Source organism: Schistocerca americana, chromosome 6 (assembly GCF_021461395.2).
Source record: "Schistocerca americana isolate TAMUIC-IGC-003095 chromosome 6, iqSchAmer2.1, whole genome shotgun sequence".
Classification (NCBI taxonomy): domain Eukaryota; kingdom Metazoa; phylum Arthropoda; class Insecta; order Orthoptera; family Acrididae; genus Schistocerca; species Schistocerca americana.
In genome coordinates, this window is record NC_060124.1 from 477272423 (window position 1) to 477287127 (window position 14705).

Sequence of the window (14705 nt, forward strand, 5' to 3'; positions counted from 1 at the left end):
TACAGCGCCGGCCGAAGTGGCCGTGCGGTTAAAGGCGCTGCAGTCTGGAGCCGCAAGACCTCTACGGTCGCAGGTTCGAATCCTGCCTCGGGCATGGATGTTTGTGATGTCCTTAGGTTAGTTAGGTTTAACTAGTTCTAAGTTCTAGGGGACTAATGACCTCAGCAGTTGAGTCCCATAGTGCTCAGAGCCATTTTTTGAGCACTATACAGCAGCAGGATGACATACATAAATATGCTGTTATAAAAAAGACAAAACATTAAGGGCAAACATAGTGCGTATACAATAAGTACAACAATAGCTGAAGAAGAGAACTGCAGATAACATCATATAAAAATGTGAGAATTATAGCAGACGTATAAACGTGCCTAAAATAAAAGAAAAACCCAAAATGACAAATATAATACAACCAACCACAATAGTGCCAGTAGAACAGTGACTTAAATTGCACAAGAGGCTACAGTGAAAACGTAATGTACAAATAGGGGTCAGTACGAGAATTAAAACTCAAAATTACGCACCCGATGACGAAGCGGGTTTATGCCATTTGAAAATGAAGGCCTCGGCTACTCATGAATTAAATTTGGGCCGGCCGTTGTGACAGAGCGGTTCTAGGCGCTTCAGTTTGGAACCTCCCGACCACTGCGGTCGCAGGTACGAATCCTGCCTCGGGTAAGGATGTGTATGATGTCCTAAGCTTAGTTAGGATTAAATAGTTCCAAGTTCTAGGGGACTGATGGCCTCAGACGTTGAGTCCCATACTGCTCAGAGACATTTGAGTCATTTTTGAAATTTGGATGCCGGTAGTTATCAAATAGTCTGTGAGCAAGCTATATTTATCAAAACAGTGGAGTGAAACAGGAACACTGGCGGGAAGGGAGTAACCTCTCGCAACCAGTTTCCTGTACAAGTCAGATTGTGCAATCGTGTTCCTGGAACACGGCAATAAGAAGTGGTTACGATCCGCTACTGCCAGTGTGTCTTTATTGCAGCATCCACACGTGATGATTATCAACAGATGTAGGTGCGCGGGGTAGCACTCATGCGAATGGTAGAAGTCACATGATGCCAACGAAGTTGCACTGAGGCGAATCATGGTCGAGATTAGATGTTCGGTTATATGGCTACCAGGTAGCCACTCTTAGAGTGCTGGGACATGCCATTCACAGATCCAAGCGTGATAACTCTTACTACTTAATCTAAAAGATATAAATTATGCAGTAAACTAAAGATATCTTTCTGAAAGACAGTGTGATGAAAGGAAAAATAAAAAAATTGAAAGAGACACGGTTAAGTTCAAATGGCAGACAGTGTGATGAAAGGAAAAATAAAAAAAATTGAAAGAGATATGGTTAAGTTCAAATGGCTCTGAGCACTATGCGACTTAACTTCTGAGGTCGTCAGTCGCTTAGAACTTAGAACTAATTAAACCTAACTAATCTAAGGACATCACACACATCCATGCCCGAGGCAGGATTCAAACCTGCGATCGTAGTGGTCGCTCGGCTCCAGACTGTAGCGCCTAGAACCGCACGGCCACTCCGGTTGAATCTCCAGTGCAACAGCAACGGGTTGTGGCCTTGGAATTTTCGTCGATTCTACACCCGCAGCCTCTCTCTTACATTCTATTACAGTTTCCACGCCTGTGGGGTCTTGCAGGTGTGGCTGAGTCTCTGAAGTTATACGGCCTTTGTTCGACTTAGAGGGCTGTTGTTAGTACTCACTATGCAACACTAGGCTCAATTTTAACGTTACATTAGAATTTTGTATAGAATACAAAAGTGTTCGGCGGAGCAAAGTGTTAGCGCACAATGTAATAAGGATTACAATGTACTGTTTGTTATGTTTTCGAATGCAAACGATGCTAAGAGCAATTAGTTCCGTAAGCCCCATAGAAAAAGTTTTCTCTTATATCAACTTCTTCGCCGTGTTGTATTTACGTTATTGTCACTGAACTTCGGCAAACATATCTTTCTTCTCTCTACTGCCTTTACGCCATGTATGAGCGGTGTCGTCATGTTCACCGTATATGGCAATGTGGTAGAGGATGGCCGGATACCCTTTCTGTCGCCATTCTCTCACCCCTGAACCCCAACAACCTCCCCCCACCACCTCCCACCACCGCCACCGCCACCAGAACCACCTCCACTCTCCCTCATGAAATTTTTGTTCCCAATCCGTCTGTCTCTAGTGTTATCTTAGGCGAATATGTGCGAAGATTTATCTAAATGTTTGCGTATAGTGTAACTGAAACGGGATATGGGTACCAGGCTTCACCCACGAGGATGTCGAGCTGCTGCACAGGCCAAGCTCGTTAATCCGTAGGCGGATTCGAGCCGGGAACGGCACGCCTTCCCGAATCTCGGAAGCAGTGTGCTAACGGGTGCGGCTATAGGGGCGAGTAGAACTTGACCAAACATGTAACATGCAGTGTATCATAATGTGGTCTTGTAGGTTAGGACTAATTTTCGCCGATACTTTCATACATTTACATCTTCATCACACTGCGCAAGGCACCTAACGCTGTGTAGCGGAGAGTACTTGTACAACTAATTAATTGAGCCCTCCAACCCTGTTCCACCCGCGAAGAGTGCGTGAGAGGAATGACTGTCAGTTAGTCTCAGTATAGGCTCTAATTTCTCGAATTTTCTCCTCGTGGTCATTACCCGATACTTATGAGGGGGGAAGTAGTGTGTTGTCCGACCCTTCCCGGAAAGTATTCTCCCGAAATTTCTCGGTGATGGATAACGCCTCTCTTGTAACGCCTGCTAATGGTGTTTGTTGAACATCTTTGTAGCGGTAGCGCGCAGGCTAAACGAGCGCGTGACGAAATGCGCCGCTCTTCGTTGGATCTTCTCTAACTCTGCTATACGGATTCCAGATAGATGAACGATACTCAAGAATCGATCGAACAAGCCGTTTATAAGCCAATTATTTAGTGGGTGATTTAAATTTCCTCAAGATTCTTCCTATTATTCTGACTCTGTCATTTGCGTTTCCCACTATTTGTTTTATGTGGTCATTCCACTTAAGGTCGCTCTGGATAGTTACTCCTAGATATTTTACGGTACATACTGTTTCCAGCGGTTTGTCATCAACAGTGTAGCTGTAAAGCAATGGATATCTTTTCCTATGTATGCACAGTATGTTACATTTATTTACGTTCAGGGTCAATTGCCAGTGCCTGCACCATTCAATTCTCTGGAGGTCATTCTGTAAATAGTTACTACCTACTGGCGTTGCTACATTCTGACAGACAACCGCATGCATCATCTGCGAACAGCCGACACTTTCTACTAGATCATTTTTGTATACTGTAAACAGTAACGGTCCTATCACACTTCCTCGGCGTGCTTCGGAAATTACTTTTACGTGTGTGTATTTTGTTCCGTTAAGAGCGGCGTTTTGCGTTCTGTCTGCAAAGTAGTCTTGAATCCTGTCGAAAATGTGCAACGATACTCGATAATCTCGAATTTTTTACACTAAACGGCGCTGAGGGACGGTGTCAAGTGCCTTCCTGAAGTCAAGGAACGCGGCATCAACCCCAAGCGCCGTCGTATACGGCGCTGTGGATCTTACTGTTTGTTATTAACGTATGACACAAATGTACAGTTCCCAGAATCTGACATTCTCCAGATGTGGGAACAGCACGTCTTCCTTGGTCGTTTAAATAGTGTAAGTGTTGCTGACGATGCGAACGCCGGACTGTGAAAGAATAAGTTCCACAATCGTAATATTTCACTACCGTGCACTCCCATTTCGCTTGCATCATTGTAGGGTGTTTATCCTTGCTTTGCAGACTTGACTCCCTGGGAAGACACATTTCCTTTTATTCTTCCGGTCCAGATGGCACACCAATCAGGTCCCTTTCAGAGTATGCAGATACAATAGCGCCTTTCATAGCAATCATATACAACCGCTCACTTGACAAGAGGTCTGTTCCTAAAGACTGGAAAGTAACACGGATCACACCAATATTCAAGAAAAGAAATAGGAGTAACCCACTGAATAACAGACCCATATAACTGACCTCAATTTGCCATGGGATTTTGGAGCATATACTCTACTCGAACATTATAAATCGCATTGAAGATAATGACTTATTGATACATAACCAACACGGATTCAGAAAACATCCATCTTGTGCAACGCAGCTAGCTCTCTATTCCCATGAAGTAATGAGTGCTGTCGACAAGTGATCTCAGGTCGATTCCATATTCCTAGATTTCCAGAAGGCTTTTGATACCGTTCCTCACAAGCGGCTATTAATCAAAGTGCGTGCATATGGAGTATCGTCTCAGTTGTGTGACTGGATTCGTGATTTCCTCTCAGAGAGGTCACAGTTCGTAGTGACAGACGGTAAATCATCGAGTAGAACAGAGGTGATATCTGGTGTTCCACAAGGTAGTGTCATAGGCCCTTTGCTGTTCCTGATTTACATAAATGATCTAGGTGATAATCTGAGCAGCCCCCTTAGATTGTTTGCAGATGATGCTGTAATTTACCGTCTAGTAAAATCATCAGACGATCAATACCAATTACAAAATGATCTAGAGAGAATATCTGTATGTTACGAAAAGTGGCAATTGGCACTAAACAAAGAAAACTGCGTGGTCATCCACAGGGGTACTAAAAGAAATCAGATAAATTTTGGGTATACTATAAATCACACAAATCTAAGGGCTGTCAATTCGACTAAATACCCAGTAATTACAATTACGAGCGACTTAAACTGGAAAGACCACGTAGATTATATTGTGGGGAAAGCGAAACAGAGACTGCGCTTTGTTGGCAGAACACTTAGAAGATGCGACAGAAGCTGCGCGGTGTGGGATCCGTACCAGGTAGGATTGACGGAGGACATCAAAAAAGTGCAAAGAAGGGCAGCCAGTTTCGTGTTATCGCGCAATAGGGGTGGGAGTGTCACTGATATGATACGCGAGTTGAGGTGGCAGTCACTGAAACAAAGGCGGTTTTCTTTGCGGCGAGATCTATTTACGTAGTGTCAATCACGAACTCTCTGTTCCGAATGCGAAAACATTTCGTTGACACCCATCTACGTGGTGAGAAATGATCATCATAATAAAATAAGAGAAATCAGAGCTCGACCGGAAAGATTCAGGTGTTCCTTTTTCACACGCACCATTCGAGAGTGGAATGGCAGAGAAGTAGTATCAAAATGGTTCGATGAACCTTCTGCCAGGCAGTTATGTGTGAATTGAATAGTAACCATGTAGATATAGATATACTAACAATCTGTTTGTGACTACATTTGCAAGATCGTAAATCATATGCCATTATTCGGGTCCCTTTATAGTCCTATGCAGACCTACTACTGACCGAATGTTCTGCCTAACGGTGTTGAAAGATGTGCAGTGAAAATACATGTGTTCTGGAGTAATTTCGTCTTCACAGTTGCAAATGCCTCTGCCTGAGCCTGAATCGTACAAGATGTGTGCGACAAGTAACGTGACCGGTCAAAAGATGCTCCTGTCCCCGACTGGGGTGGGCATAATGGGTTTCCAAGCTTTCCCGCATGTCAAGTCAGCAAGAGTAATCTCGTCGGCTTTTATCAGTAATGTCCTATTGATGCTACCAATTCTTTTTATGGAATTTGTCGGTGACCTAACACAAGTTCTCTTCTGGGCATTTTCGACAGTTCCTTCTTTTAAACCAGTATGAAGCATCTTTGTTCCTAATGCTGCTGTCCATCGAGTATATTTCGAAAACCACATATAATAACTCATCTGGATTGACTCAGAGCGCTCCAAGTAGCACTCCGCTCAGTCCCCGACGCTCAGCTACTGTATGTCTCTCGCCATATCTCGAGTCGATACACCCAAGCGCTGACCCCAAAACTGACTGCTGCTGCGAATAAGGGACTGTGGTATGCTTGCATGTCGGACCGTGGTAGACTAAAACTGGTAGTTCCTGTACTTGTTATTTCATGCATTTTCCGAAGCTTTACACACTGCCGCTGCGTGATCTCTGCGAGTAAGATTTACATCAATTTTTATCCTTAGCAATTTAAAGGTCGTCTTCCTAGCTATGGAACTATGGATGTATTTCCTAATTTCAGTCTTGGATTTCTAGTTACTGATAATCTTCCTTTAAAAGAATGAGCCCTACCGGCTTACGTCATATCGATTTCCTCCAAAGATCGTATCTTTTCGGCGCTCGTGATGCGGTCGCGAGGTGGCGCGCGAGAGAGGTGATGAACCAAGAGGAAGTGGGGAGTGAGGGACAGTTAGTAACAGGTAGTGGATACGAGAGGTAACCTTGGCGGCGAATAATGTCGCTATGAACACGTACGTTCGGGTCGGCGCCGGCTGCATTTGGCGCATTTTGGGATGAACTGTGTAGTGAAGAAATTTGGTGGTTGTTAGCCGATAATATGTTGTTGGAGATCCTGATTCTTGACCCACCTTTCCGATGCTGTTAGACACGGAATTCAGCTGACGTAATAAGGTTATATCATTGTATTTACGTCATTCGTTGGAGACACATTTTCTGCCTTCCGTGTTGCAAGTGTGATGAACCTGAGACAGCTTACTGGTTGTTTCTCAATCACGAAACTCTGGGCACAGTTTATCTTGTAGTTCGCCGCTACGAAACTTTTTGTGCCCTTCTGACTGTAGTAATTCGTGTTGACGTCTGATTGTGTCAATATTTCGGTTTACCATTTAAACCACGGGGATTACTTTGTATTATTTCTTAATCTTAACATTTAGTCTGTTTCAGAAACACTGTGTATCACTGAACACACGGATGCACTAATGTATGTTCGTACCGCCATATCGTTTTGTGGAGTCTTGAATGTTTGGGTCCATCAGGGACGTGTAATTATTGTAGGGCTAATTCATCATTTTATGCCTTTCCTTGACGTAGTCTTATGCTAGTGTGATTTTAACTGCTTGTTTAAAATAGTGTTTCAGTGTGATTTGATTACTGCTTGGAGGCAGTGACAATTTTTTAAAGGGTTTTGATATTAATTTTATGTTGTTTTACCTTCTATTGTTCTAAGTGCACTGCTTTGTGTTGCTAATTTATTTTTCAATAGATTCCAAGTGAGGAGAACTTCAAACATTCGAATAATCGCATACCCACAAAGCTTAACTTATATTGCTTTGGGTCGACTGATGTAGTGTGAATCACTGAAGAACTAGTGCTAAGTTTCCTATAAATATCGAAACATACCTTATTAACCAGTTGGAGGGATGAATATAAATAATTTAGCACACCTTGCTGGTTCGTGACTTCATGAGTAAAAAGCAGTTTAGGTTGAAGACTGTTAAATTCAAGTAACAGGGTATCTGCATTCTCGTCGTGACCTTTAAAAACAATCAGTATGTGATCGACATAGCTTCTACAAAAAAAGGATATGTTAAGATGGTTCGAAGCTGTTACATGGGGGAGATACCCGTTTTTTAGATTTCTTGTGAATACATCGGGAAGAAAGCCTGAGAGAGAAATCCTCATAGCTAGCCCATGGGCTTGCTTGTAAATATTATTATCAAATGAAAAATAGTTATGTGAAGCAAGTAACTCCAGAAGGGAGAATATCTCAGCAAATTCCTCACTGATGACAGATGGATTATTGAGCAGAGAATGCCGCACGTTGCTGATCGTTTCTATAAGGGAAACTTTAGCATAGAGATTTTTTATATCAAGTGAAAGATGAATACAACCGTCCGGAAACGTACAATTTTGGAGCAACTCCTATTGCATAACGAAAATGAGTATGTAAACATAACTCTACCTTCAACGCATCGTATAAAAACTTTGAGGCATGATATCATGGGTTTCCAATTCCGTTTAGTATGACGTGGACAGGAAGGCAGGTTTGTGAATTTTTACTTGTGGCCGGCCGGTGTGGCCGTGCGGTTCTAAGCGCGTCAGTTTGGGACCGCGTGACCGCTACGGTCGCAGGTTCGAATCCTGCCTCGGGCATGGATGTGTGTGATGTCCTTAGGTTAGTTAGGTTTAAGTAGTTCTAAGTTCTAGGGGACTGATGACCTCAGTAGTTAATTCCCATAGTGCTCAGAGCCATTTGAACCATTTTTTAACTTGTGCACAAAGAACAGGTGTTCCAGGGTTCATCACTTTCAATTTATATAGGTCATTCGGAAGGATTATATATTACCACTCCTCAAGCTGCGCCTTAAGGACTTCACCGCACGCCAATATGGGATCGATTCCTACTGCATGGATGCCATTTTCCGCAAAAAAAAAAGTTTAATATATTTTCAATATAATCCTTCCTATAGAGCAACACTTCAGTGTTCCCTTTGTCTGCCAGTACCAGAGTAGTGCCTGATTAAGCTTTATGGGGATCGCTTTAAGGACTTTCTGTTGAAATGAGAGGAAAGATTTATTAATTAACTTACGTATAATACTGCTAGCTTTGGCACTAAGTTGAAGTTTCACATCTCTTTTCGGTGAGGACTTCATCAAAAGCGAGCTTCAAATCAGCGGAGAGAGGTCACTGTTTTATCATTCAGCACCAGTCGAACTTGCTATTTCGGGCCGTTACGCAGCAGCCTAGTTTTATGACTGTCAGACTTATTGTAAGTGAGGTTCAGAAACGGTTCTGCAAAATGAATGCTGGGCGCCTCAAGTTTTTCACCTAATCTGTCATCTGGTGATTGCGGGACTTCCTGCCAGGGATAATCGAGTGCTTTTACCCGGTGAGTTTGTCTTTGGTTACGCTCTTTTCACAACTTAGGTCGTGGTTTCGCAGTTCCTTTATTTAACTGACAATGTAGCACTGTAGCTGATTCTTGGCTCACAAATTTGTACTGAAGAAACTTGTTTTTTCCCCCACATGTCTGATGACGCTCCTGAGAGAGAGAAACACTTCACAGATTACATAAGTAAAAAGCCACAAATTTGTAGACGAGACTGCCTATTCTTTCTTGAACGTCTGAAGATGTTACTGTACCATTAGCCGAAAGATGGAGTGGTGTAATTATCATTAAAATAAAGTGGCATAAGATGTGATTTTTCTGCCGTTGAACGTGGCTTCATTCCGTAAAATCTGGATGTCACTTCCAGCCAGAAAGCTAATTTGAGACACAAGAAATAGAGTGTTACCTCTAAAGGCTCAAAGTTGAAGGCATACGTAATACAAATGGAAAAAAGAGGGATGGATCATCTACTTTCGATAACCCAGAGAGACTGTCGTAGCAGCCACACTTCATTAACCCCAAAGAAAACAATAACAGAAAGAACTGTGCTGTAACAGGAATGTAAAGGGAAATTTATTACTACTGCAATACATATTACAGAAAACCAGGACTCCATCCGGGTGAATGCTTCGGAAACTACCACACCTTGAAGAACTGTAGGGTCTAACTGACGAAATACACGGAATGAAAGGAAAAATATGACTTGCCCAGTGTTATAATGTGTGTGTAATTTGTTTTAGGTTTTGTTACCCGTGGCATAATTTTATTAAATCTAATGGAGGCAGTACAGGGCGAAAAAAATCGAGCGGAAAGGGGTAAAGGTAATTTTGGGAGTACTCCAAGACAGTGCAACGGGTCCACTACCATTTGCAATTTATATTAATCATATAGAGGACAAAAATGGAAGCCCCGTGAAACTACTCGTGGACGACACTATTGTTTATAAAGACGTTGCCACGCGAGAAGACAGTGTAAAAGTGCAGGAAAGAATGCAGGAGGTCGACGGTAGGCGCACGCACTGGCAGTAATGCGCATAAGTAGACGGAATGACCCCATACTGCTCGTTTACACTATCACAGACAAATCACTGCAGACAGTAAGAATCGTAAAATGCCTAGGAACAATAATCCTGAGCGACCTAAAGTCACACGACCAGATGAAACAAGTAGCAGGAAAAGTAGTTGCCGGTTGGTATTCACTGAGAGAATGTTAAGGAAATGTAGTTCATCCACGAAAGAAATGGCTTGCAAAGCTTTCGACCGGCGCTTGACTACTGTTCATTATTGTAGGACCCTCGACAAGTAGGTTTAATAAGGGGCAAGGGGGACATCCAAAGAAGACCGGGCTGTTTCGTCACACTACCGACTAGTTCGCGCCGGCCGCTGTGTCCGAGTGGTTCTAGGCGCTTCAGTCCGGAACCGCGCTGCTACTGCAGTCGCTGGTTCGAATCGTGCCTCGAGCATGGATGTGTGTGATGTCCTTACTCTAGGTAGGTTTAAAGTAGTCTAGGGGAGTGATGACCTCAGATGTTTAGTCTCATAGTGCTTGGAGCCATTTTTTTTTTTCGTCCAGTTCGCGCCACATTGTTACGGATGTGCTGAACAAACCCAATGACAGACGTTACAAGAGAAGCGATGTGCATCACAGATAGATTTAATGTTTAAATTTCGAGAGCAGTAAATCACCACCTATCATAAGTCCCGGAAGATGATCACCATCAGAAAATTAGGAAAATTACATCTCAGACGGAGCTTTACCGGCAGTCGTTCTCATGCGCACCATGCATGTGCTGGGAAAGGAAGGGGAGATGGGGGAGGGAAGGAGATAAGTGATGTAAGAAGTACTATCTGCTACACATCATAAGGTGGCTTGCAGTGACAATTATTATCAGATACAATTATCATCATATACCTCGTAACTTCGTGTTGGCCTCCTTTTGCGTTGCATAGTGCTGCAGCTCGTCGTGGCATGGACTCAACAAGTCGTTGACCCTATGTTGGCTCTGAAGCAGTCTATAATTGTGAGAGTGTCGCCGGAGCAGGATTTTGGGCACGATCTGACCTCTTTGGTTCAAATGGCTCTGAGCGCTATGGGACTCAACTGCTGAGGTCATTAGTCCCCTACAACTTAGAACTAGTTAAACCTAACTAACCTAAGGACATCACAAACATCCATGCCCGAGGCAGGATTCGAACCTGCGACCGTAGCGGTCTTGCGGTTCCAGACTGCAGCGCCTTTAACCGCACGGCCACTCTGACCTCTTTGATTATGTCCCATAAATGTCAGATGGGATTCATGTCAGGCGATTTCGATGGGCAATCATTCGGTTGATTTGTCTAGAATGTACTTCAAACCAGCCGCGAACAATTGTGGCCCAGTGCCATGACATTTTTTTTTTTTCGGAACATGCTGTCCTTGAATACTTGAAAATACACTACTGGCCTTTAAAAGTGCTACACCACGAAGATGACGTGCTACTGACGCGAAATTTAACCGACAGGAAGAAGATGCTGTGATATGCAAATGATTAGCTTTTCAGAGTATTCACACAAGGTTGGCGCCGGTGGCGACACCTACAACGTGCTGGCATGAGGAAAGTTTCCAAGCGATTTCTCATACACAAACAGCAGTTGACCGGCGTTGCCTGGTGAAACGTTGTTGTGAGGCCCCGTGTAAGGAGGAGAAATGCGTACTATCACGTTTCCGACTTTGATAAAGGTCGGATTGTAGCTTATCGCGATTGCGGTTTATCGTATCGCAACATTGCTGCTCGCGTTGGTCTAGATCCAATGACTGTTAGCATAATATGGAATCGGTATGTTCAGGTCCCCCCATGAACCATGAACCTTGCCGTTGGTAGGGAGGCTTGCGTGCCTCAACGATACAGATAGCCGTACCGTAGGTGCAACCACAACGGAGGGGTATCTGTTGAGAGGCCAGACAAACGTATGGTTCCAGAAGAGGGGCAGCAGCCTTTTCAGTAGTTGCAGGAGCAACAGTCAGGATGATTGACTGATCTGGCTCTGTAACACTAACCAAAACGGCTTTGCTATTGTGGTACTGCGAACGGCAGAAAGCAAGGGGAAACTGCAGCCGTAATTTTTCCCGAGGGCACGCAGCTTTATTGTATGATTACATGAAGAGCTGCATCAAACCAGTCTCAGGACTGCGGACCACAAAAACAACAACAACATGTTCAGGAGGATAATACGGAACGCCGTGCTGGATCCCAACGGCCTCGTATCACTAGCAGTCGAGATGACAGGCATCTTATCCGCATGGCTGTAACGGATCGTGTAGTCACGTCTCGATCCCTGAGTCAGCAGATGGTGACGTTGGAAAGACAACAATAGCCTGCACGAACAGTTCGACGACGTTTGCAGCAGCATGGACTATCAGCTCGGAGACCATGTCTGCGGTTACCCTTGACGCTGCATGACAGGCAGGAGCGCCTGCGATGGTGTACTCAACGACCAACCTGTGTGCACGAAAGGCAAAACGTCATTACTTCGGATGAATCCAGGTTCTGTTTACAGCATCCGTGTTTAGTGGCATCGCGGTGTACGCACATGGGAAGTGTGTATTCATCATCGCCAAACTGGCGTATCACCCGGCGTGATGGTATGGGGCGCCATTGGTTACACGTCTCGGTCATCTCTTGTTCGCATTGACGGGACTTTGAACAGTGGAGGTTACATTTCAGATGTGTTACGACTCGAGGCTCTACCTTTCATTCGATCCCTGAGAAACCCTACAATTCTGCAGGATAATACATGACCGCATGTAGCAGGTCCTGTACGGGCCTTTCTGGATACAGAAAATGTTCGACTCAGCACATTCTCCAGCTCTTTCACCAACTGAAAACGTCTGGTCAATGGTGGCCGGGCAACTGGCTCGTCACAATGCGGCCGAGCAACTGGCTCGTCACAATACGACAGTCACTACTCTTGATGAACTGTGGTGTCGTGTTGGAGCTGCATGGGCAACTGTACATGTACACGCCATCCAAGCTCTGTTTGACTCAATGCCCAGGCGTATCAAGGCCGTTATTACGGCCAGAGATTGTTGTTCTGGAAACTGATTTCTCAGGATCTATGCACCCAGATTGCGTGAAAATGTAATCACTTGTCAGTTCTTGTATAATATATTTGTCCAATTAACATCCGTTTATCATATGCATTTCTTCTTGGTGTAGCAATTTTAATGGCCGGTAGTGTATTTATCATCTTCCTGGGAGTCATACCAAATAGCAGTTATATATCGTAACTCTTCAGGCTTTCCTGGCGATCTAATGACATCTTGGGTTGTCGGGTGTTCTGCCGGATATCAGCGTCGTACTTGCACGATATTTCGGTCACGTAGCTCGTAACCTTCATCAGGTGCGACCTGAGACTGCTCCTCGAGTGGACCTGGTCAAGTATTTATGCCTATGGCCTTCCCGCTCCACCAACGGCTGCAGGCGCTTCCTCTGTGGTCCGCGCCCATTCCCTGTGACCTGCTGGAGCGTTGCTGCTCCGTTTTCCGTCCGCTGCGGTTCTAGGTGTTCCCTCTGTGGTCCGTGACCACCAACCCCGCTCCTGGTGGTTTCATCTACGGTCTGGGGTACCAAGCGCTCCCCCTGCGGTCCGCGCCCGCTCACCACGACCTGTTGGAGCGTTGCCGCTCCGTTTTTCGTCCACTGCGGCTCTGGATGTTCCCTCTGCGGTCCGCGCCCACCAGTCCCACTTCTGGGTGTTCCATCTTCGGTCTGGTGCTCCTGGCAGTCCGTCAGGGGCTCGTTTTCCATCTCCATGTCTCTGGTTCTTCTGTTTGTGCAGTGTTGCAGCTGGCCCCGTTGCTCCTTTAATGGGCGCAGTTATATAACGGTTCTAAAAGATCCAAGCAATAAAGGTGCGTTCTGTCAACATGGCGGCTACTCGGTGCGCCACCATTACAAGATTTCTCATGCTACAAGAGAGCCTTTCTCATCATTGAGAGGTTTTAAATTGAAGTTTCGATTGTGTACGTTACTGGACGAGTCGGGCAACATATTGTTTCCTCCCATATTCATAACAAGGAGAAAATTAGAGTAATTAGATTTCATTCGGTGCTCTACCGAGTCATTCTTTACGCATTATTCGTGAGTGAAACAGAAAAAGAGGGGAGGGTGAGGGATCCGGAGATAGTGGGATGAGAAGTACCTGCACCACATATCGCGACTGGCGAGGTAGTGATGTAAGTGTCGCCGTATGGTAGCCACCCAGAAGAAACCGACACTGCACACTGTTTGAGATATCCTACGAAACACTGTATTTAGTTTGAGAATACTGGATATACTTTCAACTACGGAAGACGTAGCCCGAATCCGAGATGAACTAAACTCTGACGTCTCTTCCAGGACTCTTCCAACAGGTGATAACGGTGAGCGGCACGGCGCATGCGCCGTGGTCGCTGGTGGCGGGGCACAGGGCGTCGGCGGCGGCGCGGCGCGTCGCGGCGTTCGCCGGCTGCAACTCCTCCTACGCCGCCCCCGCTGTCGTCGCCTGTCTGCGCAACAGGACGCTCAACAACATCACCATAGCCTACCGCCAGCTCTGCGTACGTACACGCTGTCAAATATGGTGTGTGCGTGAATATGTACTTATTGTGTTTGTGTGAGTGTGTGTGTGTGTGTGTGTGTGTCTGTGTGTGTGTGTGTGTGTAAGCACTCAAAGTAATTAAAACGTGAAAGGCCCAGAAGTTAGTAGTTTTTACAATGTTCTCCATTAACCCTTCTTATCTGAATTTCGGCCGCCGGTACCTATGTGAAGGAGATCGTCAATCTGTTGGAGTGATGAATTCATTGCTACTGTCGACGCCAGAAGTGCGTTCCATTTGTTGCCGGCCTTCGCGTGTTTCTTCTTTTGTTTTGAATTTCCAAGCTCTGGTTAATGTTCAGCCGAGAGGTTCTTCATTGGTACACTCTGTCCTTTTTTCCTTGTATTAACCAACACCTTACATTTGTACTTTCTTTACAAATATCTTTACAGTGGAGAGAGT

The 14705-nt window shown here is 44.9% G+C and overlaps 1 protein-coding gene across 1 annotated transcript in view; it reads left to right on the forward strand.

The window, feature by feature from the left end:
* Positions 1-14705, forward strand: part of LOC124619450 (liver carboxylesterase 1F-like) — a 180624-nt gene that overhangs the window by 97306 nt on the left and 68613 nt on the right. The window contains exon 7 of the mRNA XM_047145840.1: positions 14065-14264. Within this exon, the coding sequence (XP_047001796.1) occupies positions 14065-14264 (200 nt within the window). The remainder of the gene's footprint in view (positions 1-14064; positions 14265-14705) is intronic.